The following is a 25,036-nucleotide window of genomic DNA, read 5'->3' on the forward strand; positions in this document are numbered from 1 at the left end:
GTGCCCTTGAAATATATGACTACTTTCATTTGTTTTGTCTCATATTGTTTGGTAAATCACCACTATTTGTGGGTGCAGGGAAGGGTGGAAATAACAGATAATAGATCTGGCAGATAGCCCAAAGTTTCATATGCTGCTTTGGTTTTTTTTAATCTCTTGATTTTCTTAGAACTTTCCATTATTTAATGAGATATTACCCCTTAAGTTTTAGTTTTATATGGCACAGGGCCCTTCATAGGGAGACCTTATAACTTCATTATCTCATTCCCATTAGCCTCCTGTGAAAGAACATTTATTTGCAATTTAGCATCTGTCCCAGCACTGTGATTTATATTGAAGAGCTGTCCAGTTTCTGAGGTGAGGGGTCAATTGGTACCTTTGTTCTCTAATGTAATGTGGGTTGTGGTTGTACCTAGTCCCTCACAGTCTCTTTTTGTGGTAATTACATGTGGGCACAAGGGGTATTCCAAGAATAAACATTGAAATATAGTTTTCAAACCTTTCCTAACCCAGTTCCTCACATTTGTGCCGAACACAGCATTACATTTAGAAATGTGGTGGTAAAATAAAATATACTAACCTGAATACTGTCTTCATTGTTTATCCTGTTATTCATTTGCTTTCTTCTTTTGTCTCTGCTTTTTTTCTTTCTTTCTTCCTTTTATCTTAATTTTTAATTTTGATTTTGTTTGAGATAGAATCTCACTGTGTAGCCCTGCTTGGCCTGGAACTTAATATGTAGATGGGGATGTTTGCAAACTCCCAGATATCCTCCTGCCTCTGCCTCCCAGGTGCTGGATTAAAGGGGTGTTCCATCATCAACTTCTTTTTTGATGGGTTTACTGGGACTAGAAACCTGAGGAGTTCTAGGTGATTCTGAACAAAGTGGGCAGTAACTGTGTTGTGAGGATTGTGGATGTGTTTGAGACGATGACAGCTGATCCTTGCATTTGAGATTATGGTATAGGAGAGGTAACCTATGACAGGGCAGAAAGGAATGCTGTACTGAAGCTATAGTGTTTTTTAGAGGAGTTTCTGGAAATCCACAGGCAGATTGAAAACTAGTGGGAGGTTTATTAAATAAGCGTACTTGCGGAAAGAGTAGAAAGAGGATATGAGGAGCAAAGGGAGAGGAACAGTCTAGTCCTCAGAACAGAGGTGCAGGCTAAGAAGGCCAAATTGTGTGGAGGAGGGGAGTTAGCACCATTATGCTGGCATGAAGGGTGTGGTCAGTATCAGAGGAAGATGCAGTGCACAAGGAGGCAAGTCCGGGTAGGAGGTTGGAGCACCCATTATCCGGGCACTGATGTAAGTGCTGTTACTTGATGAAAGGCTAGGGAATTGCAATGATCTGAATGGTATTTGGGGTGAAATTTGATTAGAAGGATGAAGGTTATATAGAGTGTAACTATGCTAAAGTACTGTGTGTGCTAAGGTCTGGGTTAAGGGACTAGTAGCACAGATAGGAAGTATGGTGGGTACAGAAAGCAATAATGGAAAAATAGCTAGCTGGATGGTGAGCTTTGGGGAACAGAAGTTTCTAGGTATTGAACCTGGGTGATAAGGAAGAAGCAGAACAAAAACCCTTAAGGGGGGCAGTGTAAATGGCCCGTGTGTGTGTGTTTGTGTGTGTGTGTGTGTGTCTGTGTGTGTGTGTTTAACTGTTTGGTAGCATTGAAATTTTGGAGATGTTAATAGAGAATCCTGGTAGAGAAACAATCATCATTCAAATGTCTAGGAAGAATATGTAATTTCTTGCCAACTACTTCATCATCCCTTTCTTAGAATTAGAAATGAAGTTTTGAGAGTCTCTCTTTGTGTCTGAATCTTTGCTACAAGGCTACAAAACTTTATGGATAATTAACTAGTACTGAAAAGACCTCCTTAAAAAAAAAAAGCATTTCTTCCCATTACATGAATAATGTGCTATGATTGAACTATTATCCATGCACTGATTGGCCTGTAGGAAAGGAAATCCTGCCCTCTCTGCCAGTGACCTTTCTGGCCACCTTAGCCATTGTGTCTGGACCAAGCAGACAGATTACATAAACTTGCACTCTGGGAGATTTGCTACTTCTTGGCACTAAAGTATTCAGTAAGGACAGGATGTCCCCCTCCATGCAGATTTCCTTCCTCATTGGCAGTCTGAGAAAGGTTTGGAATGTGGCCATGATAGGTTTCACAAAAAGAAAGAAAGAAAACAAAACAAAAACCCATTAGTAATTGTCTATTGTTTCCCCTGCTGTTCTCATTGCTTTCTTTAGAGCTAAACTCAGCAATCACAGAAGCATTCAGAATTTTCCAATTTTCTGCAGTAAATTTTATTATTATTATAGCCAGAGAAGAGTCTTCTATGAAATAAATGGACTGCTTATAAATGTTACTCTGAGAGATGTCCTCAACATGATTGCACATGGCTTCCCCCCTTTCCTCCCCAAAGGAGAATCCTGTTTTTACTTAACTTCTCTTTGAATTAAAACTCACTAGTTTGTTTGTTTGTTTGTTTTTAGATTACAAAAGCATCTGATACAATATATTTAGGCAAAACTTCATCAAAAGACAAAACAGAAAAGAAGTAGCTTGTTCTTTTCTTTCCTTCCCCCTTTTTAAAAAGGGAGAAAACCCACTAATAGGAAGGAATTCTTGAGGAAATATTTTGAGTTGTTTGGAGGGTGGTTGTATTGAAAATGGGCTTTATATGCTTTATGAGGGGAATCATGGGAGGTCAATTTGAAGACTTTGATTTGAAGTGGCAGTTTTGATATGGGGTACCTCGTTGGCTTATATTTATTATAACCCTGAATTAAAAACAGAATTTAACACTGATAGAATTGAACCCTAATATTTCCCCTGAGCTGGGAAAGTGGACAGTATTTTTTTTAATGGGAGTATCAGTTTTTCCTTGGTAAGGTATGATATTGCTTGAAAAGTAATTTCCTAATTTAGGGCATGCAAACTAGGAAAAACTTCTAGGGTTTTGCAAAGGCAGGATGCTCATTTAGTGTGGACTGTGTTAATGATGCTTGTCTTTATGGACTAGACCTTGAACCTTGATGGCCATTTACAAAGGAAGTCATTACCTGGACTATGGAGACAGCCATCATCTTCTCCATGCCAGTGTTCATGTTTGTAATGCTTCTCCTATGGATCATGTGCACTTTGATGCTATTTTGCTTGCCATCTTTGAAGCTTCTATAATTTAGTTATATAATAGTTATATAATTCTATCCTATAATAATTGATGATTATATTAATTCTCCACACATATTGATTGCCCATCCAAAGCTCCTTCTTCATTCTTGGCATTTGTGTATTTTGCTTGCAGAATCATGCTTTAGGGTAGAGTAGACACTGACTACTGCCTTTGTATTCTCTGACAACCATCTTTGGATGATGAGAACATGAGAGGTTATTTGAGTCTGTCTTTGCCTCATAGGAAATGCAGCCCTTCCCAAACCTGCCATTTGTGTGGGTCTTGGCCTTTCACTCTTAGTATCTGTTGGTCTAACAGTAGCTTTAGGATTCAGGAAATATTGGAGAGAAAATTAAATCACTATTGGCTGTAGTGATCTTGGAATGTTTTATAAGAAGTGAGCTTTGGGCTAGACTCTCAGGGTAGGTCCTGTTTCAGTTGATGAGAAACGAGAGTCTTATCTATATAGGTGAGTTCTTCCTGTGTTTAAGGGCATTCTGAGTGTGGATGAAATGGCATATATCTGAGATGGAACACAGAGGTAATGTTAGGCAAGTTGTCCTATCACTGTAGGTAGCAGAATGCAGTTTATATTGTTTCATTGAAGTAGCTTTTCATGTGTTGCCATGAAAAGAGAATGGGACAGTGAGAGAGGCCTGTTTTCAACAGGTCAGTTTTGTCACATAATAATAGAAAAACCTAGAAAGTCTATGTTAATTTATCTCTAAAATTGACAGAATACCCCTGTTTTAAGGGTTATCATAAAATGAAATGCCATATAAAGGACTCATTTCCTGTCACCCCCCATTACATGACTTTATTAACTTTATTAGCCTTCTATAGGGACCCAGCACTTCCTGTCACTGTATTCAAAGTCCGTTACAGTCTGACCTTATCGCAGCGCAGCCCCAGCCATCTCAGCTTGCACTACTTGTTCTTGAGAGGTGGATGTCTCCTCTCTGCATGCTCCGTTTCTCTGCCATGTGGGCAGCTCCCAGAAACATTTTTTGTCTTCTACATCCTAGGCCATCTCACCTTCTAGTCCCTCTTCTTTTCTCACCCGTTCCTCAAACCCTCCAAAACCTGCAGTGCTCAATGTTTATACAGTTCTTTCTCTGAAGCTGTTGCTACAGCACAACTGGCCTATAGAGAGAGCTGTTTCATCTCTCTAATGGAATGGCTTCCAGTGAGGAGGCAGTTTTGGCCCCCCACAGAACATGTACTTCTATCTGGAAACACTTCTTGTTTCATCTGGAGAGATGCTATGTGGCATCTAATGACTAAAAGCCAGAGGGTCCTAAACATCCTGTGAGGGCAAAGAACACCTCTGCCATTGTCCTCAACAGAAAATTATTGGACCCATCCTGTCATTAATACTGAGGTTATCTACTCCTTCATTTGGTGGGGTTAGGTCTTATATGATGAAAGTTAAAAGAAATTTATAGACTCTTAGAGAAGGAACACAAAAGAATTCATCTACTAGTTTTAGCATGTGCCAATGAAAGAAGTCTGTTTTCTGACGGAAAATAAGGTTGTCAGGTAGAGCCACACATGATTTTAGAGTTTAAATGTCTTTTTTCACAAAAGTCAAATGACCTGTCCAAGGCCCTTACAACTAATTGAAAAAGGCATGAGCTGGAATTTGGTCTTCCATTTGATTGCCTCTAGGGTACGCTCTTCCTAGTTGTTCCACTTACCTAATGCTTTATGAGCCTGCTAGTGCAGTGCAGTCCTCCATCTCCAGTTTATTGGTGGGAGTATATAGTTTTCTACTTGCAAATGTTTCCTGACACTCATTCCTTGATTCCCACACTAAGCTGTCAAGGGATGAGTCTTATCCTTACAATACCCAGTGTTGACTGGGAGGCAGGCACACAGTATGTTCATTTGTCATAATCAGTGGGTTGACCACTTGTATCATGTGATGCTTTGAAGAAAAGATACCACATGCTAAGACATCGAATTTGCTGAGTCACATAAGTAACTTTTCTATTAGTAAACCCACCTGCACCTATCCAGAGAATGTAGAAGGATTTGTGGGTCTTTAGGGCCTATGTTCATACATTGTGCTTTTACTTAAACATGACTGGCCTATATAAAAAATAAAGCAAGTTAAGTGTGGTCGCATATTCCTGTAACCACAGTACTTAGGAGTGGAAGCAAGAAGATCATCTTCAACTATTAATTCGGGTGTGAGTTTTAGGCTGGACATGAAACCCTTTCTCAACAAACAACAACAACAACAGCCTTCACCACCGTGCCTAGCTTATCTCAGATGACTCCTCAAAAGTGATCGTACAGAATCATTTGGCTAAGAAATCTTCCCTCCTTTACCTTCTAATTTGACTAATGCTTTTAACAGAAATTTTAAAATGAGGCTATAAGTAAAGAGGATTTCCCTGAGATGGCTGACTGATGCCCAGAGTTAGCCAAGAGTGCATTCTTATGACAGTTTCTTAAGGGGAAAGCCTGTTCTAAGGAAGTCCTGACAGACTTATTAATGCTGCCCTATCAACAGTGTTAATTCATGATCAGACTTTAAAATACTCAGAGGTGTTAGCCACTTATCTCGATGGACTTTTAAGATTCTTTAGGTTGCCTTTCTGGGATACTTGCTTCTGATGTAGTGGATCACACAAAAGTACTTTAGTTCAGAGGGTCCCTCAGTTAGAAAGGAAAGGGCTTGGTGTTTAAATAAAATCAATTTAACAGAACTTCAGTTTGGGGAACTTTATTAGCAAGGCACTAGGCTTTCTTGTGTTTGCTTCACCGGGTCCTAAGGGAAATGGAGTGCTCTGTTCTGTTTCTTCAAAGTGCACTCTCAAGGGTGTGTTCTGGACCCAAGAAGTGTTGTAGGGATAAATTCGGGACCTGGGATTTGGGAAAGAAACACAGCTTGTTGGTGTCAGACCCTTCTGCCCAAGTTCACTTAAAGATTCAAGAATTGATACTTTGCTAGTTATGAAACTGGCAGCATTCCTACCTAATATGCTTGCTTTTATTGAACTTTCCTTTTGAGTAAAAAGAACCTGGAGAATAAACCCTGCTTTTCATTATAGCCTCTAGAGGGCAAAATAGTCTCACTTCCTAGGACAGGTGTAAAACAATCTTAAGAGTAGGGGGAACACTTGCCAGTAGCAATACAGAAATTTCTGTAGCTGTGAAATTCCAACTTCAGACTGCTATCCAAGTAGAGGATTTGTTAGAATGTAACTGAGAGCATACTTCCATCTAGAGATCCTGGTTTGATAGCACTGGGGGAAACCTAGTGTTGAAATCAGGAGAATCACATATGGATATCTGGGTTCAACTTAGTTACACACTGATCATGAGATTGTGTGTTTGAATATCCTTAGGGGGAAAAATCAAATAAAAAATCTGAACCACTTCTGGTCCTAAACGTTTCTGGTAGTTTTCCACCCTGTCTAGGAATCCTTTTATTTATTAAAGAAGCATTCCTTATAACGTGGTGTCCTTCTAGTAAAGATGGTGATGCTGTTTTTACCCATAAAGAACAGTGGCATCATCTTGGGAAAGGTTCTGCCTTTGCTTGTTTTTCTTTTATTGGAATTTTTGTTTGTTTGATTGAGACAAGGCCTTGCTATGTTGCCCTGGCTGGCCTGGAACTCCTCCTGCCTCAGTCTCCTGAGTGTTGGGGTGGGAGGTGTGCACCAGTCCACTCTGTATTTAGCTTGCCTCTGCTTGCCCCTGCCCCTATAACAGAAACTTCTAGCTAAGACTCTGCTGTGGCTTTTAAATGGAAAAAAAGAACTTGCTGGAATGTTGAAATATGTAGCAGAATTCTACAGTTTAAAAAGCTAATGAAATAATGGGACTGTGAATAAAATAAAATTTGATTTTGAAGCAGGCACTCTGACCAATGAAAGAAAGTAGGAGTTTTTCATATATATTTATAAATCTTGGGGCTGAGGAGATGTCTCAGTAGTTATGAGCATTGCGTGCACATATCCACACAGAGACACTTGTACACATAATTTTAAGAAAATGATCATCAAAATAAAATAAATCAATCTTTGGTCATCTACTCATGGATAGTACATCCCTCTGCCTTCACATATTTCATATGAAGATTTTCTGGCATCACTTCCTTTATCCTCCTGGGTTTGGGGCATGTCTAAATAAGTCAATGAAAGGAAATTATGCAATCTGACACACAAACTCTCTCTCTTCCTCTCTCCCTCTCCACACAAATGTATGTCTATCACAGATACATACATTGTATAAGAAACTTAAAAATTAAAGCCAAGAATTCATTTTTATTCTATATATAATTTTATGGAAAAAGAATCCTTTGACTTTAGATAGCAGGTAGTGACATGTCTAATAAACAGCATGTGATTTAGTAATAGGAAACTACTAAAGTTCATTTTGATGTTCATGTGTTAATTATTTCACTCTTCTAAAAGAATCCTTAGAGGTTCTGCAAATTTGCAGTCAATAGAGATTAACCACCTAGGAAGCCTGTTTATAGTTGAGCTCTGTAACACATGGTAAAACGATGATTTGTGCATTGTAATTGAACAGCACATAGGGCTTTTGTTAACTTTATCACAAAGAATTGGTATGAGTCGCGTAAAACTAGTTGGACTGACAGACAGCTAGAGCTTCCAAACTCTTACTAGTTATAGTATGTCAAGAGTGGTCACCCCCTCCCCAGAGTGCTTAGGGCATTCACATGGAACCCAGGATCATGAGAAGAATCACTTGGCTGGTTCTCTCTGCCTTTTCCTCCAGGCTATGAAAATATGTTGTCTGTCTGTGTCTTTATGTAACAAAGTCAGGAAGACTGTTCTTGAGTTCTTCCTAGTTTCTGTTCATATGTGATTAGTTAATTGATACCCTTGAAATAGCACTGTGCCCTCTCTGGGTTAGTGACTATAAAAGGAGCCCTTGCAGCTCTTTCTCATTGTCTTCTTTCAAAGGACTGCAGTGAACTGTGTAGTTCCTTTTTGGAGTTCTAGCCCAACTTGACTTAAAAATAACTTTGAAAACAGTTAGACCATCGTGTATTTTGTAATACAGTTGGGTCTCTGCCGATTCCCAAGATAAATGTGTTTAAACAGAAGCTTTCGCATTCATCATCAGCCTCAGCTTTCATCCACATTTATTTAATGATGATGCAAGCCCACAGCCTTGGTGTTGCAGTCCATCACCATGGAAGTGTTTCTGTCAACAAATCCTTGCTTTGCAAAATAAAATTGATTTTTCAGGGGAAAGGAGGATACCTTTTACTTCTGAAAGATCTTCACAGTGTGCCTGGATGTCTAGATGAATTGCATTTAAAATCAGTAACTGGCAATAAAATTGGGCATACTAAATTAACAGTTAAGAGTATGGAAAGGGAATGGAAAAGGGAAATGCTGATTAGCTGCTGTGAAGTTATCCTTTTAGAATGTGACTTGGGAACTAGATTTGTAATTTAAAATGTTCTGTTAAAGGCTGTATTCTCCTCTCAGAGGTGTGGAGCATGCTCAGGGGCTACTAGGAGTTAGGTGTCACAATGTCTAGTGTGAGGGACCATGCCATGGGACCAACAGGCAGCATTAGAGCTCCTGAAACACAGCTTGGTGGTTGGCAAAGACACACCTGAGTGAGCCTTGGAGCGGCAAAGCCCCGAGGACTATGAGTCCTGAGCAGACCTCATGCTGTTAGTGAGCATAGCTCTGATTGTTGCCTTCATGGTCACCACATCCCTCATAATCTATGGACTATATGAAACTCTCAGGGGGGTTCTAGCCCTCCCTGGGCAGTGTTACTGGTACTTACAGTAATAGTGATTGACTTTTTCCAAGCACTGCTACTGGAGCAGTTTAATGATTTAATCACCACCCTTAGAAAGAATTTAGACATGTAGAATTGTTAGTATTAAGGTGTTTTTGTTAATGGCTTTGAGGTAGAAAATCTTGGGGGAACAATTTAAAGTTTAGAAAGGCACATAGTTGAGTGAGGGACTTGTTGAGGTCAAGAAACAAGAACAGTGCCAGCCTGGCTATTGCTAGCTGACTTACTAGGAAGGGTTGTTATCAGGGTGATAGTAATTCCTTGTACCCATTTCTCCCTTCAGCTTCCTGATAGAAAAAAACTGTTGATGAGTGGGTATGCACCCTGAGGATTTAAAGTAGAGCTGACTGGTTGTTTTTCGTATACAAAAGTCTAGATTTGTGATTCTTTTAAGATTTTTTTTTATAAGATTACCTTTTGAGATAAATAATAAAGTTATTGAACCTTTTTTTGTTACTGCAAAATGCAACCTGCTAGCAAAAGAACTGGCTGAGAAAAATACCTTCCTTGCTTACACTCTGTTAATCTATAACAAATTGTTTGGGTATGAATGTATATGGGTTTTGGGGACAACTCATTTTTCACCTGTAGTATGTAAAAATGTTTAATCATGTAAGAGATATGGAAAACATGCTGTTTTTTACTTGTATTCATTGTAATCGTTGACTTAAAAATAGAATGTAACCACATTGTAATTTTTGTACTGCTTGAAAGATTTTGCTGGGGTGTATAAGCTATAAAGAAAAAAGTAAAGATAGTTAGAAGGAAGACATCAAGAGAGATAGAAGGGAAACATCAGGGTCGAAGAACAATAGAAAAATGAATAGAGTAGGACAATAGAAGGAACAATAGAATGAAGAACTAAGCTTTGGCCCTCAGAAAAGTCCTTGTGTGTCTGTTTGTCCAGTAGTTCAGTGCTCTGCATCTCAGTTTCTCTGACCTGCTGAAGGCTTGCCGTTCATCAGCACCCTAGAGGAGATCCTGACATGTTGGAGATCACTGTGTGTGTGTGTGTGTGTGTGTGTGTGTGTGTGTGTGTGTGTGTGTGTGTGTGTTTCCCTTTTTTGCTGGCCCCAGAGAGTTAAGTTTGCCACATTCACTAGCTCCAGAGAAGTAAGTTTTACTTGCTCAGATACAAAAGTCAAGTTGAATGATTAGTTCACTAAGTCCGTGGATCCTCCTCAATCCCTGAGCTGCTGAAGGCTGGTCCTCACAGCAGTGGTAGTCTAGGAAGCTTTGGGTGAGTTTTTTTTCCATGTCCACTGTGAATGGCATAACACCCACAGAAGAAATCACATTATTACTTGGCCTCTGCTGCCACACAGCATGATTATTTATTTTTTAAAAGAGCTTAAAACAAAACTTGTGCTCTTAACTATCTGCAGCTTTTATTTGCTTCTTGAGAGGACTTTCAGAAATATAAATTGTGTGCTTCTGATTGTAGCCTTACTCACAAGCAGGGCAGGGCAGCACCCACATTAAGTAATCCAGACTGTTTTGGGAACCAAATAACACAGAACAAGAATGACACTTTTGTTTTGAAGCAGAGTGTTCAGAAGTTTATGTCATAGTGGCTGATTCCAGGTTTAGATGTAATGTATGCTTTATGGGAATTTCAGCCTGTCGGAGAAATGTAGTCAATCCTTGATAGTCAAGGTAACCTTGTATTCTAAATGTGCCTTCTGGCTTCCTGTCACATTCCCAAGCTTTTAACTTTTACCATCAGCTTATAGACTCACTAATAGCAAATTATTTAATATTACTTTATCCTGTTATCTGTAAACATTTACTGACTTCCTAATAGCCTTCTGTTGAGCACCAGGAATAATAAGATACATATCAAGAATGGCATTAAGCTTGCCATAATTATTTTGGTTCATTTTGAAGTTGTGGAGATGAAATTTTTAGATATTTGAACCACTCTCACCTCCTCTAATATGTGACCAGAACTATAAATGACAAATAGGTACTGCTTGTCTTTAGGAAGAATTAATGGGCTTTATAAATAGGAAATAAAATGATATTGTTCATGCAGATATATAACATAAAATGATCAAATGAAAATTCAGCAAGCAATGGCAAAAGTAACAAACTATTTACTGTTTTATCATGTTAAGTAATTCACCAAGACAAGTTGCAGTCAAATTAAAGTGAGTTATGGAAAATGAAATACATAAAGATGTATTTGTACAAGTGCAGACTAAATATTTTCCATACAGGTATGTAAATGAAAAGATATACAGTAAGTGCACACTTGATGACTATGAGGCCACACATAGTTAGTTCCAGATACTCTTGTAGAGTCCATGCACAAATCTTCCCAAAGTACACGTTTAGTCATTCTTTTAGGGGGTTTGGAGGGATGATTAAAAAAGGATTGAGTTCCTTGCAAGAATATCAGTATGAACTAGATGAGGGTGAGGGTGGTCAGTTATATATATTACTTACTGTAATTTGTGATTGTCGAGGAAGAGGTGTGGCTGTTGGTGTAATAGTAATACTGCTGGTGACTTTATTGGCTGTTTTGTTTAGTGCCCCATTAGTTAAGCCTTGAGTTCTGTTATCCTGCAGTGGTGCTGAAGGACTGGCAGGTCTCACGGGGCTGGCGACAGCTTGCATGTAAGGACTTCCTAAGTGAATGTGGATTTTATTATCCTCAGTAGTTATCACACTTGAACTGTTACTGTTTGAACGTTGAAACTGCCATGATGACTGCCGGTCCGGGGAGACTCTGAAAATTGCATGCTTGGCACTGATTTCTATCGGCTCTGGGGAGCGACCCTGCTCAGGAGAACTAGCTGAACCAGCCATAGCCAAAACCTGAATAGGTGACATTGTCCGTTCTGGAGTTACAGAACCACAGGACTCTGGGGTCTGTGCTCTGGCAAAGGTTGCCATGGTAACTGGGGGCATGCTTTGCTCTAAGTTCACAAGGCTTTCTGTAGAGGTTTTGGACTTCACTGGTGTTATGGAGGCATTTTGGAGAATGGTAATCCTTTGCTTTGGGGTGCCACAGTTTGGTATCACCGCTGTGCTGGTGTAAGAGTGAGGACTCTCTGTAGTTGGACTTGTGATTTCAAGAGTGGCTGTATTTTGGGCATGATCTGGAGTAACCTTTATGTGAAGTGGCTGCCCAGGTGTATGACTTAGGACTAGATCTCCAGGTTGCACCAAGTTGCCATTGGACTTAGTTTGTATTTTTCCATTCTGAGGGTGGCCCTCCTTGGATTTCATCCAAGGAATCCACAGTTTCCTGTTTACAGGAAGGGACGTAGATGGATTGCATTTGAAGGACAGCACAGCTTCCTCACTAGCGTCCTCATCTTGGTCCCCACTCTCCTCATATAACTGACCATTGATGACTGCTCGTTCTAGAGGAATGAGGCTCTTGTAGTCTGGTGGCTCATTGTCTACTACCTCTGTTTGAACTTCTTTAGAAAACACTTGAGGGTCAGAGATCCTTCTTCCATTGAGACTAGGTCGGAGGCTCTTACTAAAATGCCGGTACCTTTCTAACTCTTTGGTAAGGTTTTCAATCTCTCTTCCCAAGTCTCTGTTCCTGTTTTCTTGTTGGTTTAGTTTCTTTTGCAGAATGGAGTGGTCTCCCTGGAGGTGACATATGAGGTCCTCTGTTGCCATGTACTCATGAATTTTCTCTTTTAATGCATCCACTTCTCTTGACAGATGGCCTGACTTCGCTTCTTCTTCTTGGAGCCTCTTGAAGAGCCATTGCTCATGGCTGGACTCCGTCTTTTCTGCTAACTTGTACTTGGCAAGTTCCATTTGAACATGCTCCAGCTCTTCAGACAGAAATTGAGCCTTGTCTCTCTCAGTAGCATACCTCCGTTCTAAGGTCTCGTACTCATCCTCTGTTTTCATGAGGTCATCCTCAATGGCTTTCATGTCCTTTAGCTTCAGCCTCAGCTCTTCCACTTCTTGAGAGAGCTCTTTAATCTTATTGTTTTCTTGGTGTAATGCTGTTGTGGACTTACTGGAGTCTTGATTTAATTTGTTTTTGACAAAATCTTTCTCAATTGCTTCCAGTGACTGAAGCCTGTTTTTCAGTATATTCACTTTGGACAACAGATCAAGTCCTTTCTCTTCTTCTGCTCTGAGTTTATTTCTGAGGTCATCTCGCTCCTTAGTTACATTGTACATCTTCTCTTCAGCATCGGTTTTGGACTTGAGTGCCCTTTTAGTTTCCTCAATTAACTTCTCAGTCACTGCCGTCACTTTATTTTGCTCTGCCTGGAGCTGGGAGGCAGTGGTTTGTAACTTCTCTTCAGTTTGCTTTAATTTTTCACTCATTGTTTTGCGCTCATCTACAAGCATTACAGTTAATGTTTTCAGTTTAGTTAAATCATCCTTTAGAGTGAATTCTGTCTTTTCTAGCCGACTTTCAATGGCTTCTAGCTCTTTGATCCTGGCGTTTAAACTCTCCAGTTCTTCAGCCAACTGCTTTGTGGTCATCTTTTCTTTTTCTAAATTGCATTTCAGAGAGTAGCATTCTTGTTTGCTTTTGTCTAGAGCATCTTCTAATTTTTCCAGAGCTGTAATCCTTTTACTGAGTTTTTCGACCTCTAGTTTGAAGTCTTTACTCTGTACTGTCTCTTTCTCAAGCCTCTTATTGAGATCTTTGCACTGCTCCTCCATTTGTATGAGCTCCTCATCTTTCCCCTCCATATCCAGCACACGCTTCCTGAGCTCGTCCACTTCATCCATGATGCCAGTGTTTCCATATTCTCCCTTGTTGATTTTTTCCTTTATTTCTTGCAGCTCCTCCTCGGCTTTTCTTAAAGACCTGTTGGTCTCTTCTAACTCATCAATTTGCCGGCTGAGTGCTGCCAGCTTTTGGCGGAGTTGGCGATTTTGACTGTCCTCATTGGTGAGCTTCGCCATAATTTTGTCTTGGTTCTGGTGAAACGCTGTGGTCTGTGTTTGTAGTTCTTTTTCTAGTCTGGTTGCCTTCTGCTCTTCTTTCTGAGCTCTGGCTTCAGAAAGGACTAGTTTACCATGTGTTTCCTTGGCACTTGTGGTCAGATCTTGGATTTTCTGTCTTTGAAGGGCAAGCTGGGCCGTAAGCCTTTGTTGTTCATCCACCACCATCAAAGCAAAAGACTTCAGCTTGGTCAGCTCCTCCTTCAGGGCCTTGATCCTCTTCTCCTTCTCTTGTGCCTTCCTCTCCTGGGACTCAGTTTCCTGATCAATTAGCTTCTTTAATCTGAAATATTGAAGAGCACATTGCAGTTAGGGATTTAGTAATTCATCAGCTGTTACTCATTTAAAATAATTGTATCAGTTCATCAATAACATCCAGGGAAGTTTCTGAATGTGATGAGGACGGAGAATCATTAAAAATATTGATACCTTGCCCCTCCCCACCTTTAAAATTTGACTAGTATTGATTAGTAGCAGTTGAAGTTCACCAGGAGTCTTAGAAGAGGTCAGGTAAAAATATTTGTTTTAAATTGTTTGTGTAACATAAGCAGTGGATAGTCCAACCTGAAGGCTATAGAGATAGGTACAGACTTGAGATTTCGGTTAGACTTGGCTTTAAAACTGCACCTGCCCATACCAGCTAATTAACCTGAATAGTTCTCCAATTTCCTCATAGTATCTTAGGGGCTTTTTGTGAAAGTGAGGCAATTCATCTAACATTATCGCAGTCCTGGCATTTGGTAAACATTTGATAAATGTTGCCATGGTGCTTTTTAAATTACTGATTCTTGTCCTGTATTAAGTGGCTTGCCTGAGCCATTGTGTATGTGATATATTACTAGTTACTGTTTAACTCCTTGGTTATTAGTTAAGATAGCGTTTTATTCAGTTTGTCTAGAAGTTACGCACAGCACAGATGGATCTCTTTGTATATTAGAACTTTGGTTTTCACTAATAAGATAGCATCCTGGGAACCACTTCACCTGGGTCTTTATCTGCCTACTCATTGCCATTTAAGTGGAGGAACTAAGAGGCAACTGAGTTAGGCTTTGGTGTGCTCATAACATATGGAAGAGCAGGAAGTTCGACAGCAAAGAGGTTGCTAGTAACAATCTAGGGCTAGGAATGGAGAAACTGTTAGCAGGAACATAGTGAATCCCTCTTAAATGACTCTAGTTTATCTTTATTTAAAATTACCCTTCATAACAGGAGGACATTTTACTTGCAGAATAAATGGTCTTTTCTATGCACTTGGTTACCTCTGTGAAGAAGGTACAGTTTTAAACTTGTGAGTCTCTTAATTATACTGGGAATGGGCTAATTATAGAGGATGTAATTGCAGCTCCGCAGCATTGTTGTTCAGAAACTAAAATAGAATGGAATCTCTGAAAGAACTTAACTTGGTTGAAAATGTAAATATGTGCTTTCTAATCAAACCTGTAGAGTTCAGAATGTTAATAAACCTGTTACCCACCTATTTATCATCTGTCTATCGTGTGTGTGTGTGTGTGTGTGTGTGTGTGTGTGTGTCTGTCTGTCTGTCTGTCTGTCTATCTATCTATCGTTGAGATGGGGTTTCCCTGTGCAGCCTAGGCTGGTTTCTAACTTGTCCTATTGAGGCTGGCCTTGAACATGTGGCCCTTTTTGCCCAGGTTAAGATTATAGTACTCCACCATGCCTAGCTTAATAAATCTTTTCTGTTTGTTAGTTAATTAACCAATCCATTGTCTTTATCCTTGCCCCAGAACACTTTAAAAATTAAGAATCTGAGAGAACATTTTTTTTAAAGGAAACAAATTTGGGGCAGCCTGGTGAATAAAGACTTCTTTATGAGATTCTAATCTGTTCTTCCTGTAATTGTACTATACAGGGAGAAAAAAAAAGCACAATGTAAGAATTCTTAAACTTTTGGATGACAGGATCTCCTTTTAGTTTGTCCTGCTTTGAGGACTTCACAGAGGCTGACATGTAAAGTTCAGAAGCTACTGGGCAGGGTGGTGGAGCTGGGCGGGGCCCCTGGTGACCTCATCTGTGGTCTTGGCAAGAGGCTTCATGACTCTTGCCTTTCCTCACTCCCTGCCTGAGACACCTGGGAGCCTGAGAGGAGAAACATGGCAGCTTCTGCCTGGTGGTTGTAGAGTTTTGCTGCTCAGTGGAGGAATCCAGGATAAATTGCTGTGGTGGAAAAACAGCTACAGAAGAGCTTCTTCCTTATACCTCAGCTTTCTCAGTTCACACTTGCTAGTGGTAACAAGGCATTGCCAAAGCTCAAAGGTTTCCTTTATTGGAGAACAGCTTCACAAAAACTCCTAAGGCTTTCTAGAATCACAGCTTTTTAAATAAGAGCACATGCTGTCCCCCTTTCCTGAGAAGGGGATAGGTTTTCTTAGAATATAAGAAAGGGAAGTTTGTTGGTTTTTTTTTTTTTTTTTAAAGTGTAATAGGAGAGCCTTAAAATGGAATAACTGAATCCTATCAATATAGTAACAAGCAAAACAGTATTGAAACACTTTCAGTTGTCTTTATTGTGCTCAATGTTTTTGGCAGCAAGCATGATGCATCTTTTTCAGTATGATACAAGTGCTATGCACCTTTTTCCTGGTTTTTATAAACTGGCTGACATCTCCATCTCCCTAAGCTCCACCTCCAAGGTAGACATAAAACTGATGATTGCAGTACATTTGCTCCAACCTGAGGAACATACACACCTAGTGACAGTATCCTCCCTGCTGACTCAGGCCTATTTTTCACACCATTGCTTTTCACATTTTAATGTGCATTTGAATCACTTAGGAATCTTGTTAAAGAGCAGATTCTAATTAATTCTGTGGGTCTAGGGTGAGCCTCACAGTTTTCATTATAATAAGCTCCCAGTTGACCCTGGTTCCTGGCCTTGGACTTCATTATGTAATGTCAGATTTCTCCCAGTGGTGGGTGACTCTAGTTAGGAAGGTCCAGGAGATGCAGAACCTGTGCTGTCTCTGCAGTCAACCTGCCTGTTCAAGCCAGCCTGCAGACCACAACCTGGGACTGACGTGTCTATCAGTGAAACTCTCTGAATTGGAAACTGTGGAGCTAAAGGAAAAGATGTCCCTTGTCATTGTTTGGAAACATATACATATGTTATGGATACATACATACATACATACACACACACACACACACACACACACACACACACACACACACAGAGTGATTTTAACCTATTTGTTCTTTTAGCACCTATATTTCTTTAAAAATTCAAGTTTTGAACAGTTAACAGAAGTAATCTCTGCCATTCAATCTAAAAGTCCATTTTCAAACTAGACAGTCAAATCATCCTTTGGGGGAAACAGTCTGATTTCTAAGATCTGACTGTGTAGGAATTTGTCCTAAGGTGTCCCCAGTGTCCCCAGATGAGGATAAGCACTGTTCTCTATCCACTGGCTGTTTCTTTAGCTGCTACTGCTCCTTGCTCTCTTGGGACTTTCTGTAGAAAGTTCTAGAGGAGTTTCGAGCCTAGAAAAATTCCCTTGGTAAGAGTTTGCCACTCAAGAAGGTTATTTTGAAAGGGCTATTGGAAAGAGAGGGCTGGACACAAACACTTATCAGGAAGATGAGATTTGGAGAATGTGTATAGGAAATGTGAATGTGGGCACCGATTTCCTTCAAGTGCCCCATGTAGCTCTGCAAAGTTTGTGTACCCTTGGGAGTACATATACCTCCGTTTGAAGACTACTGTCTTGGAGTACTCATGTTCATGCTCAAATACTGACATTACAAGATTACAGGAACATTCACTGAATCCTGTCCAATAAAAACAAGTTGTGGAAGCTGATTTTTATGGACACAAATGTGAGGTAATTAAGCCCAAACTGGCTTAAAGCAATGTCTTATTACAGCTTTTCTTTAGAGTTTCTTTTATGGCTCAAGATTGTTTTAACTTACTGTGGTTTATCACTATTATTATGTGCAATGCCAGTTACTTGCTTTTTCAAAAATATCACATCTGTCATCTTGAGTGTTTTTTGGTACCAACCATAATGCTGGCTTTTCAATATAAATTACACATTTAGAAGGTCCTTTCAGTTTTTATTTATACACATATATGTCAATATGAATCAACCTATATTTTATCTCCTCAGTGTGACATGGCTAATAACATGCAGCATATAATGCACATACAAAACAGATGGTGCTCATCTAAAAGCTGGGTAGCCAATCACACCCATAGAATTTATATTGTAGTTCTCACCATGGTTGGTTTTGTATTATTTATGTACAACATAATCAACCCCACTAAAATATTAACTTCTGAAGAACAGAACATGAGTGTAAGGGATTTGTGTTTTCTACAGTGGTTACTGAAAAGCCTTGTGGAAGGAACCAAATGAGTGGGTTTTTTTTTTTTAATGAATGAATGAATGAATGAATGAATAAAATAGTGAATAAATATGCCATTCTATGGAGAATACCTCAGCATTGTCCTAAGCAGTTTTGTTCATTTTTAAAGATGATTTTCTAGCATTTAACATGTATGTGGCTTTAAGAAAATGTGGTGTAAGTGAGTTTTCCCCTCAGTGTTTTTTAAATACATTATTGTCTATTTCATAATTATGGAGCCTCTTAAAAAACAAGACTGCAGAACCATTCCTTTCTTCTTTCTTCAGATTCTTTCACCACAACTCTATTTGGTTACTTGGTTATGAGAGGTTGAAATGGTCACATGCTAGCTCATCATTCTGCTTCGATTATTTCATCTCTGCAACGAAGCAGTTCTTGTACTTTCCCTTGCAGCTAAGAGCTCTGATGCATTTTACTTGCATATTCTTTTCTGCTCTCAGCCAACTGGCCCACGCCATGAGCTTAGAGTGGCTGTCAAGCGATGGTAGAAAGTCCATACTCACTAATGGCTAGGTTACATCTATTCCTAAGGAACCAAACTCAAGTAGTGAACAACTTCCGTCACCTCTGTTCTCTCACCTGTCCTTTGAAAAAGACAGCCCACATGCTGCCTTTATGATGTGGATCTTCAACTTAACAGTTGATGTGTAAACATGGCAATACTCAGTTTATAAGAAAGCCTTCTAGACTAGGGCTATAAGGAGGCAAACAAGGGGAAAGGAATCTGTTCTCCAAGAGTTCATAGAGAGGCTAGTGAGACGGCTCAGCCTGTAAAGGCACTTAGTGCTAAGCTCCAGTACTGGAGTTTGATCCCTGGGTCCCACAAAGTGGAAGGAGGGAACCAATCCCCCAAAGTTGTCCTCTGACCTCCAGACATCCTCCTCCCCATCTAGATAAATTAATGCAATAAAGAAAAACAAGTTTTTAGACTGAACACATAAGTCTAACACTATTTAACAAAGACCCCAGAGCAACAGTTTCAGTTTTTTAGATCTTATCATCTCTTCACTCTTAAAGCTTATCGACATTCCCAAACTTTTGATTGTGTGGTTTTTATCTAAATTCACTGTTTATTAAATTAGGGCCTCTGTGTGGTAGGACAGACCTGTAATCCCTTGGAAAGTGGAGGCAGGGGCATCAGGAGTTTAAGGTTTTCCTTGGCTACCTAGCATAAAGAGCATTTTTAGTGAAAAAATAACCTAGAAACAACAACAACAACAACAACAACAACAAAAACAGTAAGAAGAGTTGCATTGTACTGTACAGACTGTAATAAGGACACTGGATCCTTGGATCTATTTTACATATTCCATTAGCTATGGTAGCCATGGCATCATCACAGATCATGTAGCATCTGGAATGGGTAAAAAGGGTGTTTATGAAGGTCGGGGTGCCTTGCTGATCTCTTGAAGGGGCTGTTCTTTGAAATCTTTGCTGTAGAGGATATGCAGGAGAAATGTAATAGCAAATGTCTTTCTCCAGAAAAACCTAAGGTTTGTGCTGTCACCCTGTTCTTCCTGCTGTTACTTATCAGCCCTTGCCTCATCATGATAGAGTCCCTAGTCTGCTTTGATGATGTCATCATTAATGTATCCATTTGTTTGCTGCCCATCACAAGAAATAGGTTCTTGCCTTAAAATTTGTTCTTCCCAGTTCTTTGAACTATCTACATACTGTTAATGTTTTGTTTGAAACTACTCTTTGAAATGAGGGCATCCAAACCACTGAATTTGCACTTGGCTTGGTAGTTTTGTTTTTTTGCGACAGGTTCTTGCTCTATAGTCCAGGCTGGCTTTGAAGTCGGCCTCCTGAGTGCTGGGAGTACAAATGTGTGCCACTAAATGAGCCCAGGTTGCCTGTTGATTAAAATGGGCTCATCAACAGTGCAGTTCAGCTGACATTTAATTCATTTCAGGTCTTTATAAGTACAGGGAGCCTCTTCTGTGTGCAAGACACTGTACTTGGCATTTGCCAGTTTACTTTTTTTTCTTAAAAACCAGCATACTTGCCCCACCTGATCTGGTTATAATTTGTGTAGTTCTTTATCAATGACCAAACAGGTTGATCATAACAGATCTATTTAGTCTTAGGAAAATAATATAACGTATGTGTTCTTATTACTCTAGAGGCTAGTTTAATACTTTAACTGATTTGGCATGATAAGCATGCTGTGGGATGGTCTGTATGTCAAGTGTGTTGCTGATTGGTCAGTAAATAAATCACTGATTGGCCATTGGCTAGGCAGGAAGTATAGGCGGAACAAGGAAAAGAATTCTGGGAAGTGGAAGGCTGAGAGAGAGACACTGCCAGCCGCCATCAGGACAAGGAAGATGTAAGGTACCAGTAAGCCACGAGCCATGTGGCAAAGTAAAGATTAATAGAAATGGGCTAAATATAAGAGTAAGAGCTAGACAATAACAGGCCTGAGCTAATGGCCAAGCAGTTTAAATAATGTAAGAGTCTGTGTGTTTATTTTATAAGTGAGCTCTGGGACTGGCGGGACTTGGTGGCGGGAGCTGGAGAGAAATTCTCCAGCAACAAATGGCGTCCAACGTGGTGGCAAGAGTCTCCACCTAAAAACGGAGAAAAAAGATTCTAAAACGGAGCTAAAAACAGCTCCTAGTTGTCTCTTTTAAGCTAGCGGCAGCCTGCATGTTTGAGCTACTATGGCGGGTTCCTGGCGTGCATGCTCAACCTGCCGCCGTATGGCGGGAATGAGACCCCTGCAAATGGCACATTAAGCTGTGTGGTGGATTTAGCCTTTGCTAGTACAAAACAAAAAAAGAGGTTTCTGGGCTACACGCTACTTTGGTAAAAGTGTAGACCCACTATTTCTGAGAGTTACGGCTCCCAGAGCTGGCGGAAAGCGGACCACCGCCATTTGGGAAGCTGAAGTGGGCGGAACCAGCAGCCACAGCGCCAGTGCCGTTTCAGGCTTAGAAGGCTACAGTTTAAAGGAATAGGCTCAAGCTAATATAAAAAAATAAGCCACGTAAAGATGGCTATCACACAGAGAATCTGGATTATGTTCTCTTTGATATTCGTAACTGCAGAAAAACATTTGATTGTAAAAGCTGTTGAGTTATGCCAAAATGTATATTTTAAAGGTACCTTGACTTCAAAATTTGGATATAAGGATATGTTGCTTTGGAAAAGAGTCTCTGCTTTTGTTTCCACAGAAAGCCAGAGACTATGGATTTGTTCCAGATTAAGATACATCAGGTTTGACCAGCCAAGACCCCCTGAAAGGTCTCCAATGACACCATGGCCCAGATGACTCAACATCCAGAATGGTTCCAAGGCAACTGGCTCAGACGATACAGCCTCATGGACTACTCCATGATCCTAAAATTTTCTTCGTGTCCTCATAAGATACAGCGCCCCCCTCCAGCAGGAAGTAGTAAGAGAAGCTACGCCCAAATTCCCAAATATACCAAGCTGGCTTTAGAGATGGAATTGGCTCACTCCCCCTCTAAACCCAGACATATTGCTCAAAAAAAAAAAAAAAAATGGTTAAGAGATTCTTATGTCCCAAATCAGAAGAGCCCTCTGATGTGGGACAGACAAAAACCAATATTTTTATTTAAATCAGGTTGATTATAAATACAATCTCTTTCTAAAACAAAAAAGGGGATAGTTTAGATATGATAGGATGAAAGGGTAGATTAATGAACCTACTTTTAAAGAATAACAACTTGTTTAAAATGTTTTACATTGCTATAGATTTTAATTTATTGATACAAGTTTAAACTTAATTTTGTTATACTATATATATATTTCTATTCTTGTTTGAGGTATTATGTTTATATAACTCATTTAAAATTATAATGGATAATTAAAAAATAGATTAATAATTAATCATCTATGATAATCATATTTGTAGCCATGTTAGTTAAGTCTTCTAGGTATACATAGTTATATTTCAGATAGATAGGTAGTCTTCAAACACTTCAAAGACCTACAGAATATGGCATTTAAAATGTTTTAAAAATTTAGACTTTCTGGACAATGAGACATGTCTGCTCCTGACAGCACCGATGTACTTCAGAGAGGAGGATGGGCATCGAAGACACTCCATACGGAGTTTATCTTCACCTTGACAAAAATAGCCATTTGGGCAAGAAACTGTTCTTGCCTGGACTGCCTGATCAACTGGACATGCAGGACCCATACAAAGGTAACCACTGAACTTTGCTTGACAAAATGGTCCTTCAGGTTCCTGCTTTGCAGAGAAAACTGCCAGACATTCTACAGGACACAGAGAAAAGTGAATAAGAGACTCTAGGCCTGTGGGCTGAAGACAGATGCCCCAACTTTACAAGAGAACTTTGAATGACTGTCCAGGCTGCCAGCTGTCTCTGTCTACCCTACAAGACTCCTAAAAGTTGCTTATATCCTTCTCCATTTCTCAGGTAGTAATATATCCTTCTGAGGTCTTTGATGTGGTTAAAGACTAGATACTTACAATTTTCCTTAGTTATAATAAAAGATAAGTTAGATATAAAACCTTAAACTTACAAATATAAGATAGATAGGATCTCTTCTTTAATATTGTAACTATAATTCTTGCTTGATAATTGTTTTGTTATATGTAATTTTACTATGTTAAAGTTAAAACCTTCCTTTTTAAGAAAAAAGAAGGGGAAGTGCTGTGGGATGGTCTGTATGTCAAGTGTGTTGCTGATTGGTCAGTAAATAAATCACTGATTGGCCATTGGCTAGGCAGGAAGTATAGGCGGAACAAGGAAAAGAATTCTGGGAAGTGGAAGGCTGAGAGAGAGACACTGCCAGCCGCCATCAGGACAAGGAAGATGTAAGGTACCAGTAAGCCACGAGCCATGTGGCAAAGTAAAGATTAATAGAAATGGGCTAAATATAAGAGTAAGAGCTAGACAATAACAGGCCTGAGCTAATGGCCAAGCAGTTTAAATAATGTAAGAGTCTGTGTGTTTATTTTATAAGTGAGCTCTGGGACTGGCGGGACTTGGTGGCGGGAGCTGGAGAGAAATTCTCCAGCAACATAAGCAGAATACTGCATATATCATAATGCCTTTTTTTTTTTCTTTTTTTTTTCCTGGTAGCTGGAGGGAGAGCCGTGGGTGCTAGGAGCTGAACTCTTATCTTTTTGGTTGTGAGCCTAGCCTTTAACACCCTCCAGCCCTTGTTTTGTGTTTTTTTGTTTTTTGTTTTTGTTTTTTTTTTTTTTTTGAGACAAGGTTTCTCTGTGTAATCTTGGCTGTCCTAGAACTTACTCTGTAGACCAGGCTGGCCTCAAACTCACAAAGATCCACCTGCCTCTGCCTCTCAAGTGCTGGGATTAAAGATGTGCACCACCACTACCCTGCTTTTATATGTGCTCTCCTGCTATAGATTTTGATTCTTTGGTTGTGTTACATCGTATTTCATCTTTTAGTGATTCTTGTTTAGTATGTCGTTTTAATTATTACATTGTACTGATAACAGGTTCTAGCAATTTGAAGTGTGATCCATGGAATCTGTTGGGAAGCTTCCTCTTTTTAAGACAGTTACTATAATTTATGTTTCCTGCTGTACTCCTTGCCTTTTCAATGGGACTTTTCACTGTTCAGTCAGATTTTCAGGAGCATTCATAAAAACACTTATGACTAGCCTCATTCTATGTCTGCTGCTTCCTTTTATTTATCTTACAAGTCAAAGGGTTTTTCTTTTTCTTTTTCTCTTTTAATTACAGTTACAGCATACCATAGCCATAGTGTAATGCTCAATTCATTTGACTTGGTCAGCAAGATCTAGAAAAACAGTCAGACTTTTTTTTTTTTTTTTTTTGCATCTGCTAGCCAAGTATGAGTGTACATCTGTGTCTGCTTTATGTCTTTGTTACCAAAGATCCTGTCATCGTTGTTGAGATCACTTAGAGATACTATAAATGGGTCCAGATTCAGCAAGCTGGGTTACTATTTCCCTTCACTGTGAACTAAGAATTAGAACATGAAGGGAGAGAGGAGGCTGTTCGGGGGTATATATTACAAAAGTGGGTTAGGACTCATAATTTGGACAATCTTATTTAGTCCCCTGGTATTCAGGGAAAGTGAAGTAACAAAGAGCTTGGGAAATGTCATCAGATAAAGAGGATTCTGGGAAGACCTATGAGCAAGAACTGGTATGGGTCAAATCCTGCTGTCTTAAAATTGAGACAAGAACGAAGTAATAGACTGAAGGTCCCTTAAAGAAAAACTGCTGGAAGGTCAGATTACAGAATCAATCAAAGACCAAGAGCACAGAGCTGGTGAGGAGAAGGCAGACACTACAAAGAGAATGTTTCATCTGGAAACCAAAGGAGGTACCTGCCCCAACCCCCATACCAGGTGGCCATTTGGAAACCCTGGGCTGAGCCTGGGAGTGGAAATGGGAAGGAGGACAGAAGAAAACCTTACTGACTTTATCAGCATGAGCCTGAATTGTGTGTCATTTGCTTCTGTGCTATAGTATGGGAAGCCTTCTAGTTAGAATATTAGGGTAATGAGTGTTCACTTAATAACAGTGGTGTGAGCCTGTAAGTAGCTCTGTAGTAGAGCATTTGTCTAGCATGCCAGAGATACTGGGTTCAAATCCTAGCACTGCAACAAGAACAGATATATAAAACAGAAGATTAGCCGGGCAGTGGTGGCGCACGCCTTTAATCCCAGCACTCGGGAGGCAGAGCCAGGCGGATCTCTGTGAGTTCGAGGCCAGCCTGGGCTA

At 39.8% G+C, this 25,036-nt stretch overlaps 2 protein-coding genes across 5 annotated transcripts in view; one reads left to right on the forward strand and one right to left on the reverse strand.

The window, feature by feature from the left end:
* Positions 1-25,036, forward strand: part of Cmss1 (cms1 ribosomal small subunit homolog) — a 322,789-nt gene that overhangs the window by 12,606 nt on the left and 285,147 nt on the right. The gene's annotated exons all lie outside the window — the stretch shown is intronic.
* Positions 1-25,036, reverse strand: part of Filip1l (filamin A interacting protein 1 like) — a 44,583-nt gene that overhangs the window by 4,626 nt on the left and 14,921 nt on the right. For 3 of the 4 annotated variants that reach the window (XM_059277571.1, XM_059277568.1, XM_059277570.1), the window contains one exon: positions 11,444-14,216. In XM_059277571.1, coding sequence (XP_059133554.1) covers positions 11,444-14,101 — 2,658 coding nt within the window. In that variant the 5' untranslated portion in view covers positions 14,102-14,216. Of the gene's footprint in view, positions 1-5,908; positions 6,065-11,443; positions 14,217-25,036 lie in introns of those variants that run through there. The other variant, XM_059277569.1, reaches the window with a different exon arrangement.

Source organism: Peromyscus eremicus, chromosome 12, assembly GCF_949786415.1.
Source record: "Peromyscus eremicus chromosome 12, PerEre_H2_v1, whole genome shotgun sequence".
Classification (NCBI taxonomy): domain Eukaryota; kingdom Metazoa; phylum Chordata; class Mammalia; order Rodentia; family Cricetidae; genus Peromyscus; species Peromyscus eremicus.